Source organism: Macaca mulatta, chromosome X, assembly GCF_049350105.2.
Source record: "Macaca mulatta isolate MMU2019108-1 chromosome X, T2T-MMU8v2.0, whole genome shotgun sequence".
Taxonomy (NCBI): Eukaryota; Metazoa; Chordata; class Mammalia; order Primates; family Cercopithecidae; genus Macaca; species Macaca mulatta.
Window position 1 is genome coordinate 159,634,005 of NC_133426.1, and position 22,335 is coordinate 159,656,339.

Here is a 22,335-nt window from a genome sequence, read left to right on the forward strand (position 1 = left end):
GAACATGGAATGAAATTTATTGAAGAGAAACGTATAGTGAAACTATCGAAGAGAAGGAAACCACAATACAGAGAGAAACTGCAAACGGCCACCACAGGCCACAGGTCCTGGGCCCCCTCCTCCTGGGGTTCCTGGCAAGGTGCCTCATCTGCTTCCCCTCCCGCTGCTGCCCCTGCCGCCACCTCCCTCCTTCCCGAGGGCCCCAGGGTCTGCCTTTTGCCAGGACAGTGGACTCTGGCAGTGTCCACTGGCTTCAGGGAGCCCCCTCCTGAACCCATCCCTATGGCCCTCACAGAACAGTCACAGAACACTGGGAAACACCAGGGAACACCTCACCAGGCTGAGGAAACTGAGTCACAAGTAACAACAGGGTTGGAACGCCAAAGCATAGTCCCTATGGAGCCTCACGCAGCCCCACTCTGCCCCAGGTCTGGTTCTTCTTCCCGCAGTCACGGTCACCATCACGGTCATGGGGTGAGCGTCCACCGTGCCCTGGCGCCTCCTTCCCGCCATCTCCTGGGACTGCGCTGGGGGCCTCCGGGGAGAAGCTGCTCAGAGAACACACACAGCTCCACAAGAACAAGCAGTCCCTGGCCTAGATCTATGCCGGGAAAGCAGAGGTGGTGCTCATGATGCGGGACAGCAGCGAGCAGAGCCGGGCTCGCAGGAAGCTCACAGCACGTGCCCCAGGCCCAGAGGCGGCCGTCTGCATGGGCGCACAGTACACGACATTTCGCAGGAGTGATGGCTAGCAGTGGGTGGGCGTCTGCTGGGCGTGTGGGTCACACAGGGCCTACACAGGTGACGGTGAGCTTCCCGGAACAGGGGGCAGCCTGCCCCAGGGATGGCAAGTGGGTGGACCCCTCTTGAACGACCCAGGCAGCTGGCACCATTGAGAGGGCCTCTTTCCCCCTGTCTCTCCCAACTCAGGGCCTGGGCTGGGCGCAGACATCTTCAGGTGCTCCCACCCAGGCCACAACTGGCCACTCAGGGCTCCCTCCAAGCCAGTTCCCTGTGGCAGCAGGGTTTGGGGCTGGGGCTGGGTGTGCTGGGTGCAAGGGAGGGAGGGAGGGGCGCCTCTCCCTACCCCATTTCGTATCAAACCTGGTCATCTGGGTCACGGGGAAGGAATGGGGGTGGAGGCCAGAGCCCCTTGCGGGAAGTGGGGGACCCTTACTCCTGATGTGGGGTGAGAGACTGGCCCTGGCCTGGCCTCCGTCTGCCTCCAAGGCACTACTGCCTGAGAGGAGAGGAGGCCCCAGGGCCCTAGGAGCCTATTTGCCCTGGGAGGACTTGGGCTGGCCCGCATCCCCAGCCCCGTCCTCATTCTCGTTTTCGGGGTCCTCCAAGATGGTCTGGAGCCCTTCCAGTGGGGGATTTCTGGCTTCCTGGCCTCTCACCTGGATGAGGCCCTCTGGACCCCAGCTAGGACCTCCTGGGAACACCCAGGCAGCACTGCTCATCCGGGCTGGGGAGGAGCTCCAGGGGACCTCGATGGGCCTTGCCTGACCTAGGCCTTCGAGGTCTGCAGGGGCACTTTCATCTTCCCCAGCGGCAGGGGCTCCCTTTGCAGCCTCTTTGGTGGCAGAAGCGGCCTCGGCAGCATCTTCCACTCCAGGATTAGACTCGCTGGCGTCCCCCTGGGCCGGGGAGGCCTGGGCAGCAGCTGGGTCTTCACTCTCCACTGGGACCGCTGGCCAGGCCACACCCTGCTGGCTCCTCGCCGGGGAAGCTGCCCACGCCTCCATCTCCCGGATGAGCCGGAGCAGCCCCAGGAAGCCAGGTGGCCTCCTTTCCAGCTGCATCCCCCTCAGGGTATCCTGGAGTGCCTCGCTTAGGCGGGCCCGAGACAGCACCTGCCGCAATCGCAGGTAGTTGGCCAAGGCTGGGTGGACGGCCCCCTTCTCCACAGCCCTCTGCAGCAGGCCTTCCAGGCGCACCACGAAGGCAAACAGCCCCTCCTGGGGCCCCTGCGTGCAGGTCAGGAACTTCAGCCTCGAAGTCATTCGAGTGTCCTGGTTCCTAAATACCTGCCCCAGCGCTGCCAGGCAGTCCAGCGCGGACAAGTTGGGATCTTCCTCCAGGAGGCCGCTCACGACATCCAGGGCCGGGCCGCCCAAGCTCTCCAGCAGCCACCTCTTCCTCTCCCTTTCCGACGCATGGTACCACAGCTGCAGCATATCTTTGGCGTGCTCCACCCAGCTCTCAAAGGACTCTTCCTCGCGGCCTGGCTGCTCCCTCCCTGAAAAGGGTCTCAGTTCCCGGTAGGCCCTGTTTTCCAGCACAGCCTGTAGGGTGCAGCGCCAAGGCTGGACCCAGGCTTTTGTCCCTCCTGCCTCACCCACAGCTCCTGCCTCACCTGCAGTTCCTGTATCACCTGCGGCTCCCTCATCTGACTCTCTTGCCTCTTCTACAACTCTCAACTCATCTCCAGCTCCTCCCTCACCTGCACCTCCTGCCTCACCTGCACCTCCTGCCTCACCTGCTGCTCCTCCCTCACCTGCGCCTCCTGCCTCACCTGCTGCTCCTCCCTCACCTGCGCCTCCTGCCTCACCTGCTGCTCCTGCCTCACCTGTGCCTCCTGCCTCACCTGTGCCTCCTGCCTCACCTGCTGCTCCTCCCTCACCTGCGCCTCCTGCCTCACCTGCTGCTCCTCCCTCACCTGCTGCTCCTCCCTCACCTGCGCCTCCTGCCTCACCTGTGCCTCCTACCTCACCTGCAGCTTTTGCCACTGCTTGCCCCTGGGGCTGTGCAGGGAAACTGGGCATATCCTGAAACTCAACATCAGGTACTTGGGGCAGGAAGATCACTTTCCAGGGCCCCCCATTGCCTGGTATTTGATGGGGAATGAAGCTTCGGTTTAAATACTCAGTGAACTCCACCAAGGCTGCCTTGGCCCCAAGCTCCTTTCTGAAGTGCTTGGTGAGCACTCGATACCTGCCCAGGGGCGACAGGGCAGCCTGCACGGCCTCCTGGAACTCATGTTCCTCACAGTCGTCAGGGATATCCAGGATGAGCAGGGAGCGCTCTGCGTTTGCACCCATCCACCTGCACCAGTCCCGAAGCATCGCCAGAGCCATCGCAGAGGACTTGAGGGAAGGAGCCTGATCAGACAGGAATGTGTGCTGACTGTTGCAGTCTCTGATGCAGCCTGTGAGTACAAAGAGAGAAGCTTGTTTGTGCCAAACATTCACTCCCACCACTCATCTGCCCCTACATGTGTGGGGGTGGGGGAGCAGGGCTGGAGCTCATCTGCCTCCTTGTTTTGTCGCTTTGATTTTAGTGAAATTTCGATGGCAAATTAAATTTATTTGCAAGATACAGGGCTAGTCACATTTTCTATGTTACCTGGTGCCAAGCTTATCTATCCTGGTGGGAAGCTTATCTAAGTTTTCAAAACTTTTGATAAAAACCTGTTCACAATATTCCCTCATTATCTTTTTAAAGTCTATAAGATCTGTAGTAATATCCTGTCCTTCATTCCTGACATTGATTAGTGTTCATTCTCTCTTGTGTGTGTTGTGTGTGTTGTTTTTTGTTTGTTTGTTTGTTTGTTTGTTTGTTTTTTGAGGCAGAGTCTCATTCTGTCACCCAGGCTGGAGTGCAGCAGCTCGATCTAGGTTCAGTGCAGCCTCGACCTCCTGAGCTCAAACGATCCTCCCACCTCAGCCTCCTGAGTAGCTGGGACTACGGGCACACACTAACACACCTGGCTAATATTTTGTATTTTTTGTAGAGAAGGGGTCTCACTATGTCGCCTAGGCTGGTCTTGAACTTCTGGGTTCAGGCAATCCTCCCGCCTCAGCCTCCCAAAGTGCTGAGATTACAGGCATAAACCACTGTGCCCAGTCGTCTCCCATCTTAATTAGTCTTGCTAGGGTTCATTAATTTTGGTACTCTAAAAAGCCGGGATTTACTGATTGTCCTTTTTATCTCTGTTATTTCTTTATTTGACTCATTCTGTGTTTATTTTTGTTCTTTTTCGAGCTTCTTTAAATGGACTGTTCGGCCATTGATTTTATGTTCTATTTTTCTGTTATAAGCACTGAAAGCAAGAAATTTTCCTCTGACCACTTCCTTCCAAATGGCTAGTAATTTGGGTAAGTTGAATGTTTTGTGCAGTTCGAAATATCTTGTAAGTTCCTTGGTGATTTCATCTTTGACCCATGGATTTCAAAATATTTAGATAGATGTTATTGTTATTAATTTCAAATAAAATTCCACTGTGATCAGAGAACTTATGAAAACGTGTGATCCTTTTCAGTTTCTGAAGATTTTTAAATGGCTCGACATATGGTCTATCTAAGTGAATGTACAATTTGCCCTTGTAATGAATCCGTATTTTCTACAGAGGCCAAGGTCTGCCCCCTCCAACCACTGCAACTCCTGTCGCCATTCTCCACGGAAGAGGCGACCTGAAGCCTTTCCAATTCCACCTGTAGGGGGCCAAGCTCCTCACGGCACTGCCACATCCGACAGCCTCCAGGGGGCGCTCACCGTCGCCTGTGCCACTGGCCGCCAGGCAGCCTCCGGCTCCGCACCCCGTGCACTCTCAGGCATTGGCCCTCCTTCCAGCCCATCCCCCACCGCGCACCGGGGACAGTCCCTTCTTGCCTCCAACGTGCCCTTCCACACCGGGCGCCCCCTACGCCCAGCTGGCAGCAATCCGCTCTAGCCCCGGGCAGCAGGGCGTCCCACGTGCTTAGACATGAGCCTCCCTCAGAGGCTTCCCCACAGTGGGGGACCCGACAATCCCGCCCCACACCCCCAAGTCGGGAGCCCCCATAGCCCACAGAGGCAGGGTGCCCTCCGCTCTGGTCGGCCCTCCACCAGGCTTAGGAATCACCTCTGCCCTCACCCACCCACCCCTGGGACCTGACCACGGCACCAGCCATGGGCCCTCCCATCTCGCGCCTCAGACTCAGGCTGGGCCACCCTCCATCGCCGCCGCCCCACACTGGGAGCCCGCCAGCCTGCTCTCCCACGTGGCGCCCTGCGGCCCCCTCGCCCTCCCACCCCAGGGAGCCCCCTACCGACCCCAGCCCCACAGCCGGAAGCCCTCGATGCCCCCTAACCCCAGCACTGGGCGAGTCGCCCTCCCTCTTGCCTCCTCTATCCCGAGTGCTCCGTGACCATCTCCGCCCAGGGACCTCCGCCCAGGGTCCTCCTCTGGCCACCCCACACTGGGGAACCCCTCCCCTCAGCCCTCCTTCCAACCGCCCTCCCGAGGGGGCCTTCCTTGGCGAGAAGCCCATGGTGACACCCACACTGCGCCTAAATCGGGCCAGGCGGGACCACGGCCCCCCCAGCTCCACAGCCGGCTCCTCACGGCCTGCCACACCGCCCGCTCCCACCCCCACCCCAGGAACCTCCTGGCCCGCCATCCTGGGCTCCGGCAACACCTCCCGGGCCTGGGTCCTGGCAAACCCCCTCGGTCTACTCACTTTCTCAAACTCTGGGCAATTCCGGGTCTCTCAGTGGGAAGTCAGATGTCTGGGTCTCTCCGAAGGGTCTGAAGAGATCACCTCAGCTCCGCAGTGTGGAAGCGTATGGTTCTCTGAGGCACTTGGCGCCAACGGCCACCCGGGCTCCCAGAAATCCCTGGTTCTCCCAGAAGCCACAGGGAGTTCCGAAAGAAAGTTCCAGGCCAGTGTCGCTATGCAATGCAAATGATTGGACAGGGAGAGCACCAGAGAGGAGCACGTGGGAATGCACTGTTGTTACCATGGCGACTACACGTGAATCAAAAGGTGGAAAGGCTCGAAGCCCAGAAGCGGCAGGCACACCATTGACCCTCCGCCAATGGAAAGGCCTGCCCACGAGGATCGGGGGAGTACATTTGCAAAGCGAAAGTTCATTGCGGTAAATCGGTCCAGTTTTCTCCACTGTTTGCTTTCCAATGTGGTTGGTAATGTCATAAAGAGATACTATGTTTTGTTTTGGTTTTTTGTTTTTGGGGTTTTTGTTTTGTTTTGTTTTTGTTTTTGTTTGTTAGACTGAGTCTTGCTCTGTCGCCAGGCTGGATATTTTATTTTTTATTTTTTTTTTTGAGACTGAGTCTCGCTTTGTTGCCAGGCTGCAGTGGTGCAATTTCGGCTCACTGCAACCTCTGCCTCCCAGGTTCAAGTGATTCTCCTGACTCAGCCTCCCGAGTAGCTGGGACTACAGGTGCATGCCACCACGCCCAGCTAATTTTGATATTTTCAGTAGAGACGGGGTTTCACCATGTTGACCAGGATGGTCTCGATCTCTTGACCTGGTGATCCGCCCACCTCGGCCTCCCAAAGTGCTGGGATGACAGGCCCTATGTTTTTATTGATCCCTTTTCTAGTAGTAACAATGACTGGGGCAGGAGTATTAAAATCTCCAATTATAGTTGTGAAGATGCCATTCTCTCTTTATTCTGTCAACTTTTGTTTTATATATTTTGAAGCTCTGAAGCTCTGTTATTGGGTGCAAACATGTATGAATTCGATGTGTTCCTGATTAATCAATCCTTGTATCATTATTACCTTTTATTTTACCTTTTCAGCAATAACATTTTGCATTGTTTTCCAGTGGTTGCTCTAGGGATTCCTGTATATATCCTTTACTTTTCACTCTCTACTTACAGTTTACATTGTACCACATCACCTAAATTTAAGACCATTTTCGTTATATAGATTACTCCCCCCTGCACCCCATCCTTTATGCTATAGTTGTCATATATGTGATATCTACACATTATAAACCCTACAATACATTATTTATAATTTTATCTTAAACCATCATGTGTATCATAAAGAACTTATAAAGATAAAATAAATATTCCTTAATATTTACCCACATAATTTGTTATTCATTTCTAACCAAAGATCGAGATTTCCCTCTTTTCCTTAAGATCAAAAGACTTTCTGTAGCATTTATTTTAATGCAAGTCTGTTGATGAATTCTCTTAGCTTTCATGTGTCTCAAAGCATCCTTATTTCACCTTCATTCTTGAGGAGTATTTTCCCTGGATATAGATACAGAGTTCTGAGTTGAAAGGATTGTTTGTTTGTTTGTTTTTTCTCTCACCACTTTAAAGATCCTGTTCCATTTTCTCCTGGTTTCCATTACTTCTAATGAGAATTTGGTAGAACTTGTGAATGTTCTCTTCTTTTTCGAGTTGCATTTTACTGTTTTCACAATTCACTCATTACTCTTTGTTTTCAGTACTTTGACTGCAATGTGTCTACATGTGTTTTTTCTTTGCATTTATCCTCCTTGGAATTCACTGAGCTCCTTGAATCTGTAAATTATGTCTATCTCCAAATTTTGGAAATTTCAGTCATTATTTCTTCAAGTAGTTTTTCTTCCCCATTCTCTCCCTTCTCTCCTAGGAGGCCATATACACATTCATTAGACCTCTATATATTGTCCCACAGCTCACTGAGGTGCCCTTTTCATTTTTTGAAAACTTTTTTTTTCCTCTTGGTTTTTCAGAAAGGATTATTTCTATATATCTGTAAGTTTGCAACTCACCTGTCATCTACAATGTTATTAAGATCATCCAATGGAGATTTTACTTCCGATGTTGTTTTTCAGTTTAGAACTCACACTTAGTTCTTTACTTACACTTACAGCTTACACAGTCCTTGATTTATGATGGTTTGACTTATGATTTTTCAACTTTACACTGGCTTTACTGGGACATCACCCCATCCTAAGTCAAGGAGCACCTGGGTTTATTGGGCTATTAAATGCATTTTCAAATTACCATATTTTGACTTACTGCTGGTTTGTCAGGACTTAACCACAGTAAGTCAAGGAACATCTATAGTTTCTGTTTATCTTCTGAAATGTCCTATTTAAAAAAATCATAATCAGTGAGCAGTGAGATGGGTTTTAAAAAAATTGTTAGGTGGCTGGGCATGGTGGCTCACACCTGTAATCCCAGCGTTTTGGGAGGCTGAAGGGGGCAGATCGCTTGAGGTCAAGAGTTTGAGACCAGCCTGGGCAGCATGGAGAAACTCCATCTCTACAAAAAATACAAAAATTGGCTGGGTGTGGTGGCACATGCCTGTAATCCCAGCTACCTGGGAGGCTGAGATGGGAGGATTGCTTGAGCCTGAGAGGTGGAGGTTGCAGTGAGCCATGATCATACCACTGCACTCCAGCCTGGGTAACAGAGCAAAACTCTGCCTCAAAATAGATAAATATATAAATAAATAAATAAATAAATAAATAAATAAATAAAGTGTTAGGAGCATGCTTTTTTTTATTTTATTTTATTTTTTTACACAGCATCACTCTGTTGCCCAGGCTGGCGTGCAATTGTGTGATTATGGCTCACTGCAACCTCCACCTCCCAGGCTCAAACAATCCTCCTACCTCAGCCTCTCAGGTAGCTGGGACTACAGGTGCATGTCACAATGCCCAGCTACATTTTTTGTATGTTTTGTAGAGACAGAGTTTCACCATGTTGCCCAGGCTGGCCTCAAACTCCTAGGCTCAAGCAAACCACCCACCTCAGCCTTCCAAAGTGCTGGGATTACAGGCAGAAGTGTGCTTTATCTCCTTAAGAATATTTTTTTTTAATATTGTGAATTACTGGGGTCACCTCAGGGGTTGGATTCTCTTGAATGCTTTTTTCCTTGAGTATCAGGACAATTCTTGTTTCTTTTAGTAATCTAGCATTATATCCTGGACACTGTCCATAATGAGTTCTAGTAGCTTTGGCTTCTTGGCTTCTATTATATTTCTCCAAAGACGGATCATTGTTTGTTATTGTTACTGCTGTTGTTGTTGTTGTGGTGGTGGTGGTGGTGGTGGTGGTGACAATGATTTGTTGTCTTAGTAGACAACTAACCTAGCTAAACTCACACTAAGTCTCCCCTGTATTGGGTACCAACTGCAATCTCCAGACTCCGTTTCCACAGTATTGGGCATCAGCCGAAACCTCTGCTCAGTTCTTTTCTCAGACTCTGCCTCGTGTATTAATAGCTCTGGGGTCAGCCAGAGATTTGGGCAGAGTGTACAGGCCAAACACAGGGCTCCTCCACATGGTGCTTCTCTGCTCCCAGGTGATACCCCTCCTGCTTTCCCTCTCCCGTGGCCACCCCAAAGCCTGCTCTCTGGGTCTCTGAGTTTTGGTCACCCAGCACGGCGTCCTCTGTGGCCCATGCTCACATGCAAGAAACTCACCTAGTGCCGGTCCCTTCTTCCAGGTGTTAACCCCCTATGGTTTCTGCCTCTACTGCTTAGTCCCTCATGCCATCAGAAGGTTTTGTTGTTAGTATTTCATCCTGGTTTCATAGGTGTCATCTGTGGGAGGGTTGATCTGATAGGAGTGACTCCACCATTGCTGAAGGCAGAAACTGACTTAAGTTTTAACAAGATCCCTGGGGCCAACACTACGGCAAGTTTTAACAAGATGTCCTGGATGACAGTTTCACTGTCGCCTTGTGAGTGACCCTAAGCCAGAACCTCCCAGCTAAGCCACCAGGAGTAATTTGTTATGTAGTGACAGATAACTGAGACTCTACCCCCCCACTTTCCTTCAAGTGTTGTTGCCTGTCCAACCCATCCTCTCATTCATGGGACCTGATGCAGTTATCATAGGTGACTAAAAAGAGGATTTGAAGAATATGTCCACAAACTCTGTGATACTCCCCTTTCAAGAGGTGTAGCTGGATCCCTCTCCCCTTGAGTGGAGTCTAGACTTAGTAACAAATAGAGTTCAGCAGAATCCGTGGGCTGTAACTGGCAAGCATGGCTTTTCAGAGAAGGCAGCGTGTGTCTTGGGTGCTCTCTCTTCACCTTCTTGCACTTGTTTCCCCTTTCTCCTTTCCTCCCCCGCTTTCCTCCCTCCCTCTCCTTTTCCCCACCCCTCACTCTGTCTCCCCACACACACATAGATCCCCCTGCCTCTCTCACTCGCTCTCTCTCCCTCATCCCCCAAAATAGATCACTGTTTTGCAGGAAGCCCTGCTATGAGCAGCCCTGCGGAGAGGCCCACGTGCTGAGGAACTGAGCTACTTGCCAATAGCCACGTAGCCACGTGAGTAAGCCTGGAAGTGGATCCCTCAGCCCCAGTTAAGTCTCAGAGGCTGCTGTCCTGGATGACAGTTTCACTGTCGCCTCGTGAGTGACCCTAAGCCAGAACCCCTCAGCTAAGCCATCGGGAGTAATTTGTTATGTAACGATAGATAACTAAGACTCTAATATCCCCTTAATGCCCAGCAGTCTACAGCGTCACGGTGAGATTTCCTCCAAGCCTACTCTTCTGAGCAGCATTGTCTTAGTAAATGGCACCAAAAGTCACCCAGGGAGGCATTGTCGGGTGGATCATCAATCCCACAAGTAATATGAAGCCTCTAAATATTCACAACCATGAGCAGACACCAATCTTAGAGGAAAGATGAAGTAACAAGAGTCAAAAAAGGACTCTGCAGAGAGCTGCTCAAGTTCTGAGAAGCAAACCAAGGGCCAGTGGCATCCTGAGCCTGGGGAGGGGAGCATTTAAAGCAGCGGGAGATCCGACAGCATCAATGGAAAGCTAGTCCCTCAGGGTTCTTAGTTGCACACAACAGGAACAGACTGGCTGATGGAAGCCCAGGGGAAAACAGCTAGAGGGTATACCACAGGCATACCTTGGGCCTCACACTCAGTGGGTAGCGGGTGCATCTGATTGGTAGAGCCTGGGTTAGGTGCCCATGCCATAGCTACAAGGGAAGCTGGGAAAGCCCAGACATTTTTCACTCCTCTTTTGGGAGGGAAGCTCCCCATCAGGTGAGAGAATTGCATGTGCAAAGGTCCTGGAGCTGGAAGGGGCATGGAGAGTACTGGGCTGAAAGGTTGGTGTGACTGCAGGGATGGGGATGCCACGCACCGATGCTGCGGAGGCCAGACGGTGCAGGCCTCATGGACCTCGGAGGGGTTTCATCTTCATCCTGAAACAGCTGAGAACTCACTGACAGATGTGAAGCCAGTGCTGCACATGCATGCACAGACATGTATTTGTGTGAGTGACACAAGCTCATTGCATTTTACAGAGTTATCTCTGGTTTCTTTGTGGAGAAATTATGTGGGGAGCCGAGTGGATACAGTAAGACTAGCAAAGGGTGGCTGGAGTTGTCCTGTGAGAGATGACTAGCCTAGATGACAGCAAGGGCAGTGTCATGGAGCAGATATAGAGGGTCCATTTAACAGATCTAAACCATGCAGAGAACTAACCAGACACCATGAATGACGGGAAGTGGAGGGTGGGCAAGGGATGTATCCCCACCTTCTAGCCTTTGACATGGGCGTGTTCCACTCACCGCAGCTGGGGACTTGGTAAGAGCACTAGCCCTGGCACGAGATCACAAGCTCAGTTTTGGATGTGTGCATTGGCGCATCCAAGTGCAAATACCAAAAAAGCAGGTGTATCCAGGTGGGGGCATGCCAGGCACTGAGGCTGGGGAGGCCAGCCAAGAGGCCAGGCACAGTCACGCTCCAGCTCAGCCTCCAGGCCAGTAGATGGCTAAGCCTCCTCCTATGCCAGGATGTCTTGGCAAGGCTGGGTGACTCTTCAGCTCCTTACCTTTGGTGACCCTCCTGGCTTTGGTCCCTATAACCTGAAGGAATGTCTGGAGACTAGACGCTGCTGGCTGCCCTCCCAGCAGCCATTCCCCCTCTTTTTTCCTCAGTGGACTCCTGCTTGTTGTAGAGTCGGGGTCTCACTCTGCCGCCCAGGCTGGAGTGCAGTGGGGCCATAATAGCTCACAGCAGCCTCAAACTCCTGGGTTCCCGCAATTCTCCCACTTCAGCTTCCCAAGTAGCTTGGACTACAGGTGCATGCCACTGTGCCCAGCTAAAATTGTCTTATGTTTTATAGAGATGGGGTCTCACCATGTTGCCCAGGCTGGTCTCAAATTCCTGGTCTCAAACAGTCCTCCTGCCTCAGCCTCCCAAAGTGATGAGATTACAGGCATGAACCACCATGCCGACTAGAACCCCCTTTTTGTTCCAGCCTCCGTCCCTCCCTCATCACTAGCCACATGGCTCAGGGCATGGTGACTCCCATCCCCAAATCAACAGGTGGCCCTGATTGGTTCAAATGCAGCTGCATATGTGTTCCTGGGGCAACTGTTAGTGATCCTAGCAGTCCATGGCCCAAATGGCCCAGTCAGACCAAAGGGAAGGTTTTAGATTTTATCCACAGAGGAGGGGCCTCTCTTTCCTTGAGCAGGAACAAGGAAGTATGTGATCCCAGCGGACACTGACAAACATTCTCTAGCACACAGGCAGCAGCCTGAAGCCAGAGCCAAGACTTGAGGTTGAAAAGAGGCTGGGGCCTGGGTGACAGCTCAGAACAGTGAAGCCACTAGAGGGGGCACGATAAGGATAGCTGTAGCCACACTGGGAGGGATAGTTGAGAAACAGTTATGATCAGACTGGGAGTGTCAGTGAAGGGAGAGGGAGGCCGTCCTGGGAGGGACAGTGAGAATGGTAGTGGCCACACTAAAGAGGGTCAGCAGAGGGCCAGTGGTGGCTCCCCTCTGGGACATTCAGGGACTGGAGCCACAGCTGCAGCCATGGGAGAAGCTGCCACACCAGCAGTGGATGGCCACCTCCTGGGGCATGTGCCCAGCTAAGCTGCAGGCCCTCAGGCTTCTGAAGGCCAAGATGGCCTGCTCTGAGGCCTGGGCATTGCTCCCTCCTGGCACCCAGGCCTGACACTTTTGCCCCTACCCACCTCACCCTGAGGGTCCCATGAAGCCTCAAGGGTCCCAGGGTTGGACAAACTGCCCCATATGACACAAGGCATTCTCCACGCCATGAGCCACGCAGTACTCCAACCCTTCTGCAGGGTCAAGGAGCAGCCTGCGTGACCTGAGGCATTGCCGCGTGCATTCCATCCCCTGCTTTCCCCAGAGCCACTGTCTCCTGGGACTGCAGCCTGGACATCCCCTCCTCCACTCACTAGCTACACCCCATCTACAGCACTTTTCTGGCAGGGGGCGGGGGCAGGAGTTGCACAAAAACAGTTCATCCAGTCCAGACACACATCCTGTCCCTATAGGAGCTCACAGTCGCTATCACCCTCAATGGATATCTGAGGCTGGCAGCATATTCCCAAGGCTCTGCATGCAGCCTAAGACCACCTCCCTCCAAGGGCACGCCAGCAGAGCAGTCAGCCACAGCCCAGCTGACCCCTGGGAGAGGTGCCGCCCTGACCCCTGCCCTGCTGTGAAGGTGGCTTACAGTCCCCTTTGGTCTGGCCTTCCCCCACTTGCTCGCTCACTTCCCACAGACAGCTTGGCTTCACCCTGGGCCTCCCTGCTGGGCCCCTGGGCACCTTCTGTGGCTTGGGAGACCTGCTGCCAACTTGCCCCCAGGAGGGGGCTGCCTGTGGCCTGGCGGGGGCCCATAGCACAGTGGGCAGCACCACAGCTGTGGGAAAGCGCCCACTCTCCTGTGCCCCGGCTACCTCAACTGCCTGTCCTGGGCCAGCGTGGGACGAGGGGAGAACAGGAGACCAGAGCTGGGGAGCAGCCAGGCCAGCCAGACTGGGAGAGGGCTGGGGTGGTGGGAACCCAGGGAGGAGAGGAGATCTCCCCACTTCCAGACTCCAACTCTTCCTCCCCAGGTGCTGAATCCAGGTTTGCTGCCCGGGAGGTCCTGCCCCTACCTAAAGCAGGGATGGACATACCTCTCTCAGGAGGCCCCAGGCCTCAGAGCCACAATAAGGGGAGGGGAGAGGAGGAGAGAGGGCCATGTGAGGACCGCCAGCGGGGCCAGTGTGCCCTGTCATCCTCTGTAGGCTGGGCGTGTGTTTGCAATTCTTTACAGTAAAAAACTGAAAACATGCTGGAAGGGAGATTGATCTCCCAACAGGATCACGGACTTGTCAAGGCCCCCTTCACTTGCTCTAGGCGTCGTGCTCTTCAGCTGACCGCAGTGCTGCCTCCACCACCAATGTGTCCACACACGCAGTGCAGGCAATGGTGCACACGGCGGCCCCTGCTCCCCCATTTCTAGGCTTGTGTGGGACCCGCAGCCCAGTGTACATGCCCCTTTCTCTTGCAATGGAAGTGGGGTGCACTCCCAAGGGCCCCCTTCCCCTCCCCAAGGCACACACTCCCCAGCCTCCATGGAGGTTGGCCACTCACGCTCTCTGGAAATGAGCCAAGGACAACAGGAGCTGCCTTCCCAAGGTTGCCCCAGTCCCCACCAGGTTACTGGACAATGTGGGTGCAAAGATCCCCCTGCCGCCCGCCTCCACAGCCCAGGAAGACTCTGGACTCAGCCCATTCCCTCGTGTCGGAGTGGCCTGGGCTGCCGAGGCAAATGACCACAAACCGTGTGGCTTCAGCCAATAGGAATTGACTCTCCCAGTTCTGGAGGCCAGAATTGGGCGCTTCCTCCGGTGGCTCTGGGGGAGGATCCTCCCACCTCTTCTAGCTTCTGGGGGCCCCGGGCACTCCCCACCTTTGCCTCCACGTGGCCTTCTCTGTATCTCTGTCTCCTGTCTCTTCTAAGGAAACTGTCCTTGGATTTGGGTCCCCCTGGATCCTCTAGGTTGCTCTCATCTCCACATCCTCAGTTTAATGACATCTGCAGACACCCTTTTTTTTTTTTTTTTGCATATAAGGCCCTATTCACAGGGCCCGGGTGTTAAGATATGGACATATCTTTCAGGGGGCACCAACCAGTCACCCCACAACATCTCAACAGCCCAGGCCCCAGCCTGCACAGCCAGAGCCCCGGTGAAGGGACAAGCTTGGGCACCAGGACACACAGCCGAGGCCCACCGGGAGCTTCCCTGCCCTGCTGTGGGAAAGGGGCTCCGAAGCTGTCCCTGCACTGGGCCCCCTGGGGGCCCTGCTCCCTGCAACCGGGGATTTCCTGAGCAGCGTCCTGGCCCTTCCTCTATGCCCCGGATGGACAGCTTTTGTTCTGGGAGCACAGGCCTGCAGAGCGCTCCTTGCTGCGGGCTAAGTGCTCCTGGCCAGGGCCCAGGGCCTCTGAAGAAAAACCTCTGAGCTCTGGTTCAGAGGCCAAGGGGGCTCCCACCTCGTGCTTGGTTCCCAGTGGCCGGGGCTGGGATATGTGATGTGGCTGATTTTTCCCTATTGCTTTTCTTTTACGGTCTTTTTCATACACTTCACTATTTGTTAAGGATCTCACAATTGTCAACAGAGCAATAGCCCAACCAGCCTTGGATTTCAATCCCGGCTGTACCACGTGGAGCATGACCTGTTGGAAAAGGATGTGATCGGGGGTAACCTGAGGGAAAGCCAGATGCACCCAAAAGGTCTTGGCTTCTTGCACTTCCCTCACCTCCCTTTTCCCCTCCTCGTGTCTCCACACCATCCTCCGAGTCACCTTTCACCTCTTCCCCACTTTCTGATCCTTGCCATCCTGGGTCACCAGGGATGCTCCTTTACTGAATGACCGTGGCCGGGCCACTTGGTGCTAGCTGCCCTGCAGAGGTCCCGGGGATCCCAGCGAGATGAATAACTGAATGAATGGACGTAATAATGCCCAGGGGTCTAGCCCATTAGGAGGTGTTCTGTCAACGCGGGTCTCTCCCCTGTCCCCTTCAGGAACCGCGGTGCGCTGACCACTTCGACCCCAGCCTTCGGAGTAGCCCAGACAGAAAGCGGAAGTGCCTCGGGGCGCGTGGGGAGCGAGGCCAGACGCCCCTGCGGGGCTGGCGCGGGGCGGGCCGCCATCCCGCCGCGCCGCGCATGCTCCATGCCCCCCACCCTCCCCCCCGCGCCCCGTTCCCACGCTGCCGCCGCCCCGGCCCCGCCCGCTCCCTGCACCGGACGGAGACTCCCCTTCAGGACGCTCCTCGCGAGCGGTACCCAGAGGCGAGGTCGAGACACGCCTGGGAGCCCCCATCCCCGCCCCCGTTTCCTGGGGACGCGGCCTCCGAGGGCTTCTCGGAGGAGGTGGCGGCCTTGGCCTCGGGCTGCCGGGGGCGGGAAGGGAGGCCGACTCCCAAGGCCGCCCGCCGAGCCCAGGTAGGAGGGCCGAGCTGGGCCGCAGGGGTGCGGGTAAGCGGATAAGGGGCCCGTCTCGGCAGGGTGCAGGTGGCGAGGGGGACGAGGGAGCGGCGGCGGCGGCGACAGGCAGGGACGCCCTGGGAGGCGGGCTAGCACTGAGCAGCCGGACCAGCCCTCGGGGCCGCCCGGTACCAGGGGCGCCAGGGGAGAAGAGCCATCCAGGGCTGGGCGCTGGGAGCCGCGGCCCGTGTTTGTCAATTTCTCTCCTGATTGGTTTCCAGCCACTGGTCCCGAGGCTGGCTAAAGAGCATCCCGTCCTGATCCACCTGGTGAGTTTGGATTTTGCACCTCTGGGTGTGAGAGTGCTGGGCAGACTGGTATTGTGAGGTTGTGGCACTGCTGCCCAGGCACCGGCCCTGAGGGTCTCCGGATGGGGGCAGGATGCCCAAAATTGTGCTCCAGGGGGTATCAGGTGGGGGCTGGTGCCTCGCGGTGGCGCAGGGTGTTGACCAGGTGACTGGCATGCCACGGAAAAGCATAAGCTTAGCCAAACCGAGGAGGAAGCGAAGGGCCTATGGAAGGTGGTGGGCAAGGGTGAGAGAAGGAGCCAGTCGAGCTGGGCAGAAAGCAGCGCCCAGCGCTTCCCTGCAGGGCTAGTTGCGACTGATTCAATCCCACAGATACCTCCTGAGCAAGCATTTGAGATCTGCCAGGGACACGGCAGTAGTAAGCCCTGCCCTGTGGTTCTCATTCTAGTGGCTGAGCGCAGACAATAAGCAGAAAATGTTTTCCATTAGTAATTACAGAGTCTGTTAAAAGGCAGTAAGAGCTGGGGAAGGGAGGTCTGGTTGCCAGTTTAGGTGGTGTGGTTAGAATAAGTCTCATTTCAAAGGCAACATTTCTACCAAAACTCGAAGGTGGTAAAAGAGCGAGGCATGTGGTTATGGTCTGGGAAGAGCATTCTAGGCACAGGGAATCCACTGTGCAAAGGCCCTGAGGCAGGAGTGGCCTGGCTCAAGGGAGCAAGAGTGTGGCAGGAGCGGAGGGAGGTGCAGAGGTGGGAGGAGGGTTGGGCAAGGTCAGGAAGGGCTGTGTGAGTTTACTCTGAGTGACACGGGCATCCCAGGGATAACTGTGAGCAGAGCAGGACAGGACCCGACCCGCCTCTTAGAAGGATCCCTTAGCAGCGTGGGTGGCCCCCTTTTGGCTAGGTTAGCCTCTGCCCCCAGAGGGCAAGGCCTGCCCAGCTGCAAGGAAGCTCCTCAGAGGACTTTTTCAGGCTAGGCTGCATGGAGGGCCCTGGTCGACCCATGCAGCACCCAGGCCAGGCCTTGGCTCTGGGTTTCTCCAGTTTCCTTCTCCAGCCGTTCTGCCAGGTGGGCAGCAGGTAACTAGGGCCTCAGGCCAAGGAAAGCTGGTGGGGCTGAGAAAAGCAAGATCTCCCAGGATGGAAGAAACCCAACCAAAGTGGCCATGCCTGTCCCTTGTTGTGGATGAAAAAGCCCCAATTCCTGCTCCCACTGAGTGGGACTGCTGAATGCTTTTCTGAATGTTGTTTGTCTGTGTGGGTTCCTTTTTCTTTTTCTGGGAATATCTCCCCATCTAGTGGTCGTCTTAAGGCATCCTGCTGGAGCCAGCTCTCCCCTTGGTTGACCAGGCTTCCTTGCCAGCAGTGGCCCTGCACTCATCCCCTTCCCGGCCCTCCCCGCGTGGAGCACCCTGCATACTCAGTTCCACCCATAGGCTAAGGTCCACAAGCAGGGGTCTCAGGTCCGAGGCCCCTCACAGAGGTGGAGCAGCCATGGAGGGACTGGCAGTGGCACGGGTCACCCAGGTTGATGGGCCTTCCTGGCTTCTTACCTGAGGTGCCGAGGTCTGGTGGATTCTCACCTACGTGCCCAATGCTGCGCCTCGGGGGAGCCTTGGCTTTGGAGCCCAGGATTATCCTTCTGCTTGGCTTCTGCTCTGCTGGTCCCCAAAGGTCACAGGGTCTTTCTGGTCCAGCTGGAAGAAGCTGCTCTCTAGTTCCACCACGCGCCTTCCAGGTGCTTCTGTCCTCAGACGCGCAGAGCAGTGCCCGCCTGGGTGTTACTTAAGTTCTATGGGCACAGGGTTTGTCGTGTCTTTCTTTCCAGGAGTTGAAATTGTAGATGATTTTCGGGAACTAGCTCTCAAGGATAGGCACTGCTCTGCGTGATGGCTTGGTGTGACCAGCACCTCTGCTGGGTCTTCCGATGCTGCACTTGAGTGCGGGTCTCTGTCTCTGGGCGGACTCCCGCCGATGGGGTGTTCACTCAGGGGGTCACCACTCAACAGTGCTGTGCTCCCTTGGGGCTCAGACCCGCCTCAGTACATCTTGGGGTGGAGGGACTAGAGATAACTCCTCCCCCTTTCAACTTGTCCAAAACGGGTAGTGAACTTTCAGTACTGTTATGGTAGGGAAAAAAATGAGCTTATGTTGCTTTTCAAAACAATAATTTTATACTAGTCTGAATGCACTGGCAAATTATCAGTAGTACCTCCCCCCGCACCTTTACTTTTACAGGACTCCCAGTGACTGACAGTGTGTTATAATGAAATGAGGTGTTGCCCGCGGACATTAGAATGATTTTACCTTACAGGAACATTTCTATTTCCTCCTTTTTGATTGAGGTGAGATTCACACAACATAAAAATTAATTTTTTGAGACAGAGTCTCACTCTGTCGCCCAGGCTGGAGTGCAGTGGTGCAATCACAGCTCGCTACAGCTTCAACCTTCCCAGTTCAAGCCATCACCCCACCTCAGCCTCCCAAGTATCTGGGACTACAGACACATGCCACCACGCCAAGCTAATTTTATGTATTTTTTGTAGAGATGGGGTCTCACTATGTTGGCCAGGCTGGTCTCCAACTCCTGAGCTCAAGTGATTCACCCACCTCAGCCTCTCAAAGTGCTGGGATTACAGGTGTGAGCCACCACGCCTGGCCAAATTAACCATTTTAAAGAGAACAATTCAGAGGCCATTTAGTACATTCACCATGTTGTGCAGTCACCACCTCTATCTAGCTCCAGAACATTCTCATCGCTCCATAAGAAAACCTCTAGACCCATTAGCAGTCACTCCCCATCCCCCCAGACACTGGCACCCACCAATCTGCCTTCTGACACGATGGATTTACCAGATCTGGACAAACATGTTTTATGAGAGTTAAAGTTTCTTTGGATGGCAGGACCCTGGGATAGATGAAAGGCTCAGCTTTTTGTTCTGTATAGCTCTGAACGAGAGAAGGCTGCCAGGCAGGGCCACACAGGGGTTAGACCCGGAGAAGGGAAACAGCAGCTGGGGCTGGAGGGGCCAGCAGAGGCGGGTGGCTAGGTTTCTCGGGCTTCCTTTGGATTGATTGAGTTGCATAAGTTTTCAGGCTCCAGGGCATAGGGGCTGTCCCTATTTGTCTGGTGCCTTGGCCCCAGAGTGTGGGGGCTCAATGAGGCAGGGGCCATTTGGATGTGTGTTTGGTGGCCCCAGAGAAAGGGAAATTGTAGAGAAGTGGTGGGAGTGGGGACTTAGCAAACTGCCCTCGAAGGGCATAGAGATGAGAGGTTTTAGCCACTATTTCAAAACTAGGTCAAGACGGCTCTTGGGAAATGTGATGCTACATCACAAAATGGAATCATACAATATGTGACCTTTCAAGTCTCCATCTGGCTTCTTTCACTGAGTAGTGTCCTCAGGGTTCATCCACATGGTAGCATGTGTCAGAATTTCCTTTCTTTCTATGGCCAAATACTCTTCCATTTTATATATATAGACTCATGGTGTTGGTCCATCCATCCATCAATGGACATTTGGGCTGCTTCCACCTTTTGGCTGTAGTGATTAATGCTGCTGTGAACACGGGTGCACAAAGGTTTGTGTGAACCACCTCTTTTCAGTTCTTTGGGGGTATATACCCAGAAGTGGAATTGCTGGGTCATGTGGTAACTACGTTTAACTCACTGACAAGCCACCAGTGAGTGACAAGCCACCATCTTGCCTTTTTTGTGTCAGCTTTTTTCTCTTTCTCTTTGTGAAAGGTTTTAAAGTAAGTTGCATGTCATTCCCTCCCCCAAATGCTTCAATATTCATTTCTTTAAAAGGGACATTTTCTTCCATGACCCAGTGACACTATCCATCCAACATAAGAACAGTAATGATCCCCTACTGTCTTCTGAGGGCCACCCCATAGTCACCCCCTCCCAGTGATCCCTAATGCCTTTGACGACTCTCTCATTTACGCCAGCATCTAATTGATGACCCCTCTTGCACTTGGGTGCTGGGCCCCTTAAATCTCTTTTCATCTGGAACAGCCTCTCTCCCCAGTCTCTTTTCTCCCCCCATGACACTGATTTGCAGAGGATACTGGACCCGTTGCTCTATGGAACAGCCCACTTTCTGGGTCAGGCAGGTTGCTTCAAATCCAGTCATACTGCTTTGGTAGGCTACCTTCCTACTGCATCCTGGCAGCAGGACTGTTCCACCCTATGTCCCACTGCTAGGTTAGATTGCTCTCTTGCAGCCCTCAAATAATCACAGGATGGCATTTTAATATGTGATACCCCTTTCTCTCTCAGTCTTTAAACTAATGGTTTAGCATCCATTCCACCCTCAGGGATTCAGAACATCAGCTTATGTATCTTGGACCAATGTTGGCTGGCAGGTCATCATGGATGATAAGGGACTTTGGAGCAATTTAAATGCCAGGTGAATACTATAGCTGTCCTTCTCTATGCTCCTGGGACCCTGTTCCCTCTCCCTCTCTCCTGTGGTGTTGTTGGCACAAACAAACTGTTGTAGTCGCCCATTGGAACATCAATAAAAGCTTGGAGACCAACAAAATGGAAATCCCAGGCAGAGAAGCAGAGAAACCAGGAAGTAGCTGGTGGGGGTGTGTGCTGAGAAAGGAACAATCTTTTACCCCCCTGTCCTAGTCCTCCTGTGTTGCTGTAAAGGAATACCAGAGGCTGGGTAATTTATAAAGAGAAAAGGTTTCTTTAGCTCAGGATTTTGCTGGCTGGAAAGTTCAAGACCGGGCATCTGCATCTAGTGAGAGCCTCAAGCTACTTCCACTCAGGGTGGGAGTCGAAGGGGAGCTGGTGGCACACGTGCAGAGATCACGTGGCCAGAGGGGACGCAAGATGAGGGGAGGGGCCAGGCTCTTTTTAACAACCAGCTCTCACAGAGCAGGACTCACTCACCCCTGAGGGAGGGCATTAATCTGTTCATGAGGGACTCACCCCCATGACCCAAACAACTCCTATGAGGCCCCACCTCCAACATTGGGATCAAATTGCAACGTGACGTTTGGAGGCTCAGATATCCAACCCACAGCACTGACTGTCATCTGGCATTGAGAACTGATATGGAGAAGTCCTGAGGCCAAGATGAATTTTGTCCACTTTGTCAATTTCATGTTCCCTACTCTTAGCCTGAAACTCAACTTCCTGCTGTCCCCCCAGGGTCCCACATGGTGTCATCCTCTGCGCCTGTTCCCTAATTTTCAGCACCATGAATGCCAAATGCAGGGCCATCTGAGGGCCAGGGTATGTGCTGTGTCATTGGCTGGCTACTCTCTTTGCGACTCTCAGCCTCCAGCTCTCCGCCTGAATGTCACCCCTTCAGAGAGCACCCCCACTACCGTAGGTCCCCCTTGATTCTGCACTGCCCTCACCTCTCTTCTCTTCCTTGAAAGCAAGTCTCATGTCACAAGGGGAGGTGATACATGTGCATCTGGAGTTTCCTTAAGAATCCCAACCTGGGGGAAGAGGATTGGCAGTGGAGCTTCTAGGAATGGCTGGAAAGTTGGGGTCGGGGGCACTGGCCACATGGGGAGACAGCTAGGAAAAGCAGCAAAAGAAGAAAGGAAAGAAGGAATGGGCTCCCTTGAAAGCCTGGTCAGGCAAGTGCCAGTATGGGAAGTGGGCATGGCAGCTCAGTTGCAGAAAGTGTCCTGGGTTTGAATGGTGCCCCCTAAAAAGACATATTGAAGTCTCAACTCCTAGTATCTGTGACTGTGACCTCATTTGGAAAGGGAGTCTTTGCAGCTGTAATCAAGGTAAGATGAGGTCATACTGTAGGAGCAGGGTGGGCCCTAATCCAGTGACTGGCATTCTCAACAGACCAGGGAAATTTGGACACAGACACACACACAGAGAGGATGGCTGCACGAAGACAGAGGCCGAGAAGGATTGCTGGCAACCACCAGAAGCTAAAAGAGGCAAGGAAGGGGCTTCAGTGGAGCGGGGGCCTCCCAGCACCTGGATCTTGGACTTCTGACCTCCAGAACCAGGAGAGAAAAAATGTGTGTTGCTTGAAGGCCCCAATTTGTAGTACATGTTATGGCCGCCCCAGGAAGCCA

The 22,335-nt window shown here is 53.7% G+C and overlaps 2 protein-coding genes across 8 annotated transcripts in view; one reads left to right on the plus strand and one right to left on the minus strand.

Moving 5' to 3' along the window:
* On the minus strand, window positions 1-18,276 carry PNMA6E (PNMA family member 6E). 3 transcript variants are annotated; one of them, XM_077988796.1, is made up of 3 exons: window positions 5,445-5,593; window positions 2,931-3,151; window positions 1,275-2,234 (listed from the first exon to the last, which is right to left on the minus strand). In XM_077988796.1, exons 2-3 carry the CDS (start codon window positions 3,078-3,080, stop codon window positions 1,275-1,277), a joined length of 1,110 nt encoding a protein of 369 aa, XP_077844922.1. In that variant the 5' UTR covers window positions 3,081-3,151; window positions 5,445-5,593. The 3 variants fall into 3 exon arrangements, with proteins under 3 accessions (XP_077844921.1, XP_028697972.2, XP_077844922.1); XM_077988795.1 differs by lacking the exon at window positions 5,445-5,593 and adding an exon at window positions 17,820-18,276 and having other exon boundaries at window positions 1-3,151; XM_028842139.2 differs by having other exon boundaries at window positions 1-3,151.
* ZFP92 (ZFP92 zinc finger protein) overlaps window positions 15,762-22,335 on the plus strand; it is a 14,926-nt gene continuing 8,352 nt past the window's right edge. For 2 of the 5 annotated variants that reach the window (XM_015128496.3, XM_077988799.1), the window contains exon 1: window positions 15,762-15,977. Coding sequence is in view for 1 of the 5 variants with exons in the window: in XM_077988797.1 (XP_077844923.1) it covers window positions 22,135-22,194 (60 nt within the window). In the remaining 4 variants the exon portion in view is untranslated. Of the gene's footprint in view, window positions 16,011-16,240; window positions 16,289-22,096; window positions 22,195-22,335 lie in introns of all 5 variants that reach the window. The other 3 variants (XM_077988797.1, XM_028841933.2, XM_077988798.1) reach the window with 3 other exon arrangements.

Excerpts from the sequence above, each read along its gene's own strand:
- PNMA6E (XM_077988795.1), bottom strand. The coding sequence starts at position 3,080 with ATGGCTCTGGCGATGCTTCGGGACTGGTGCAGGTGGATGGGTGCAAAC.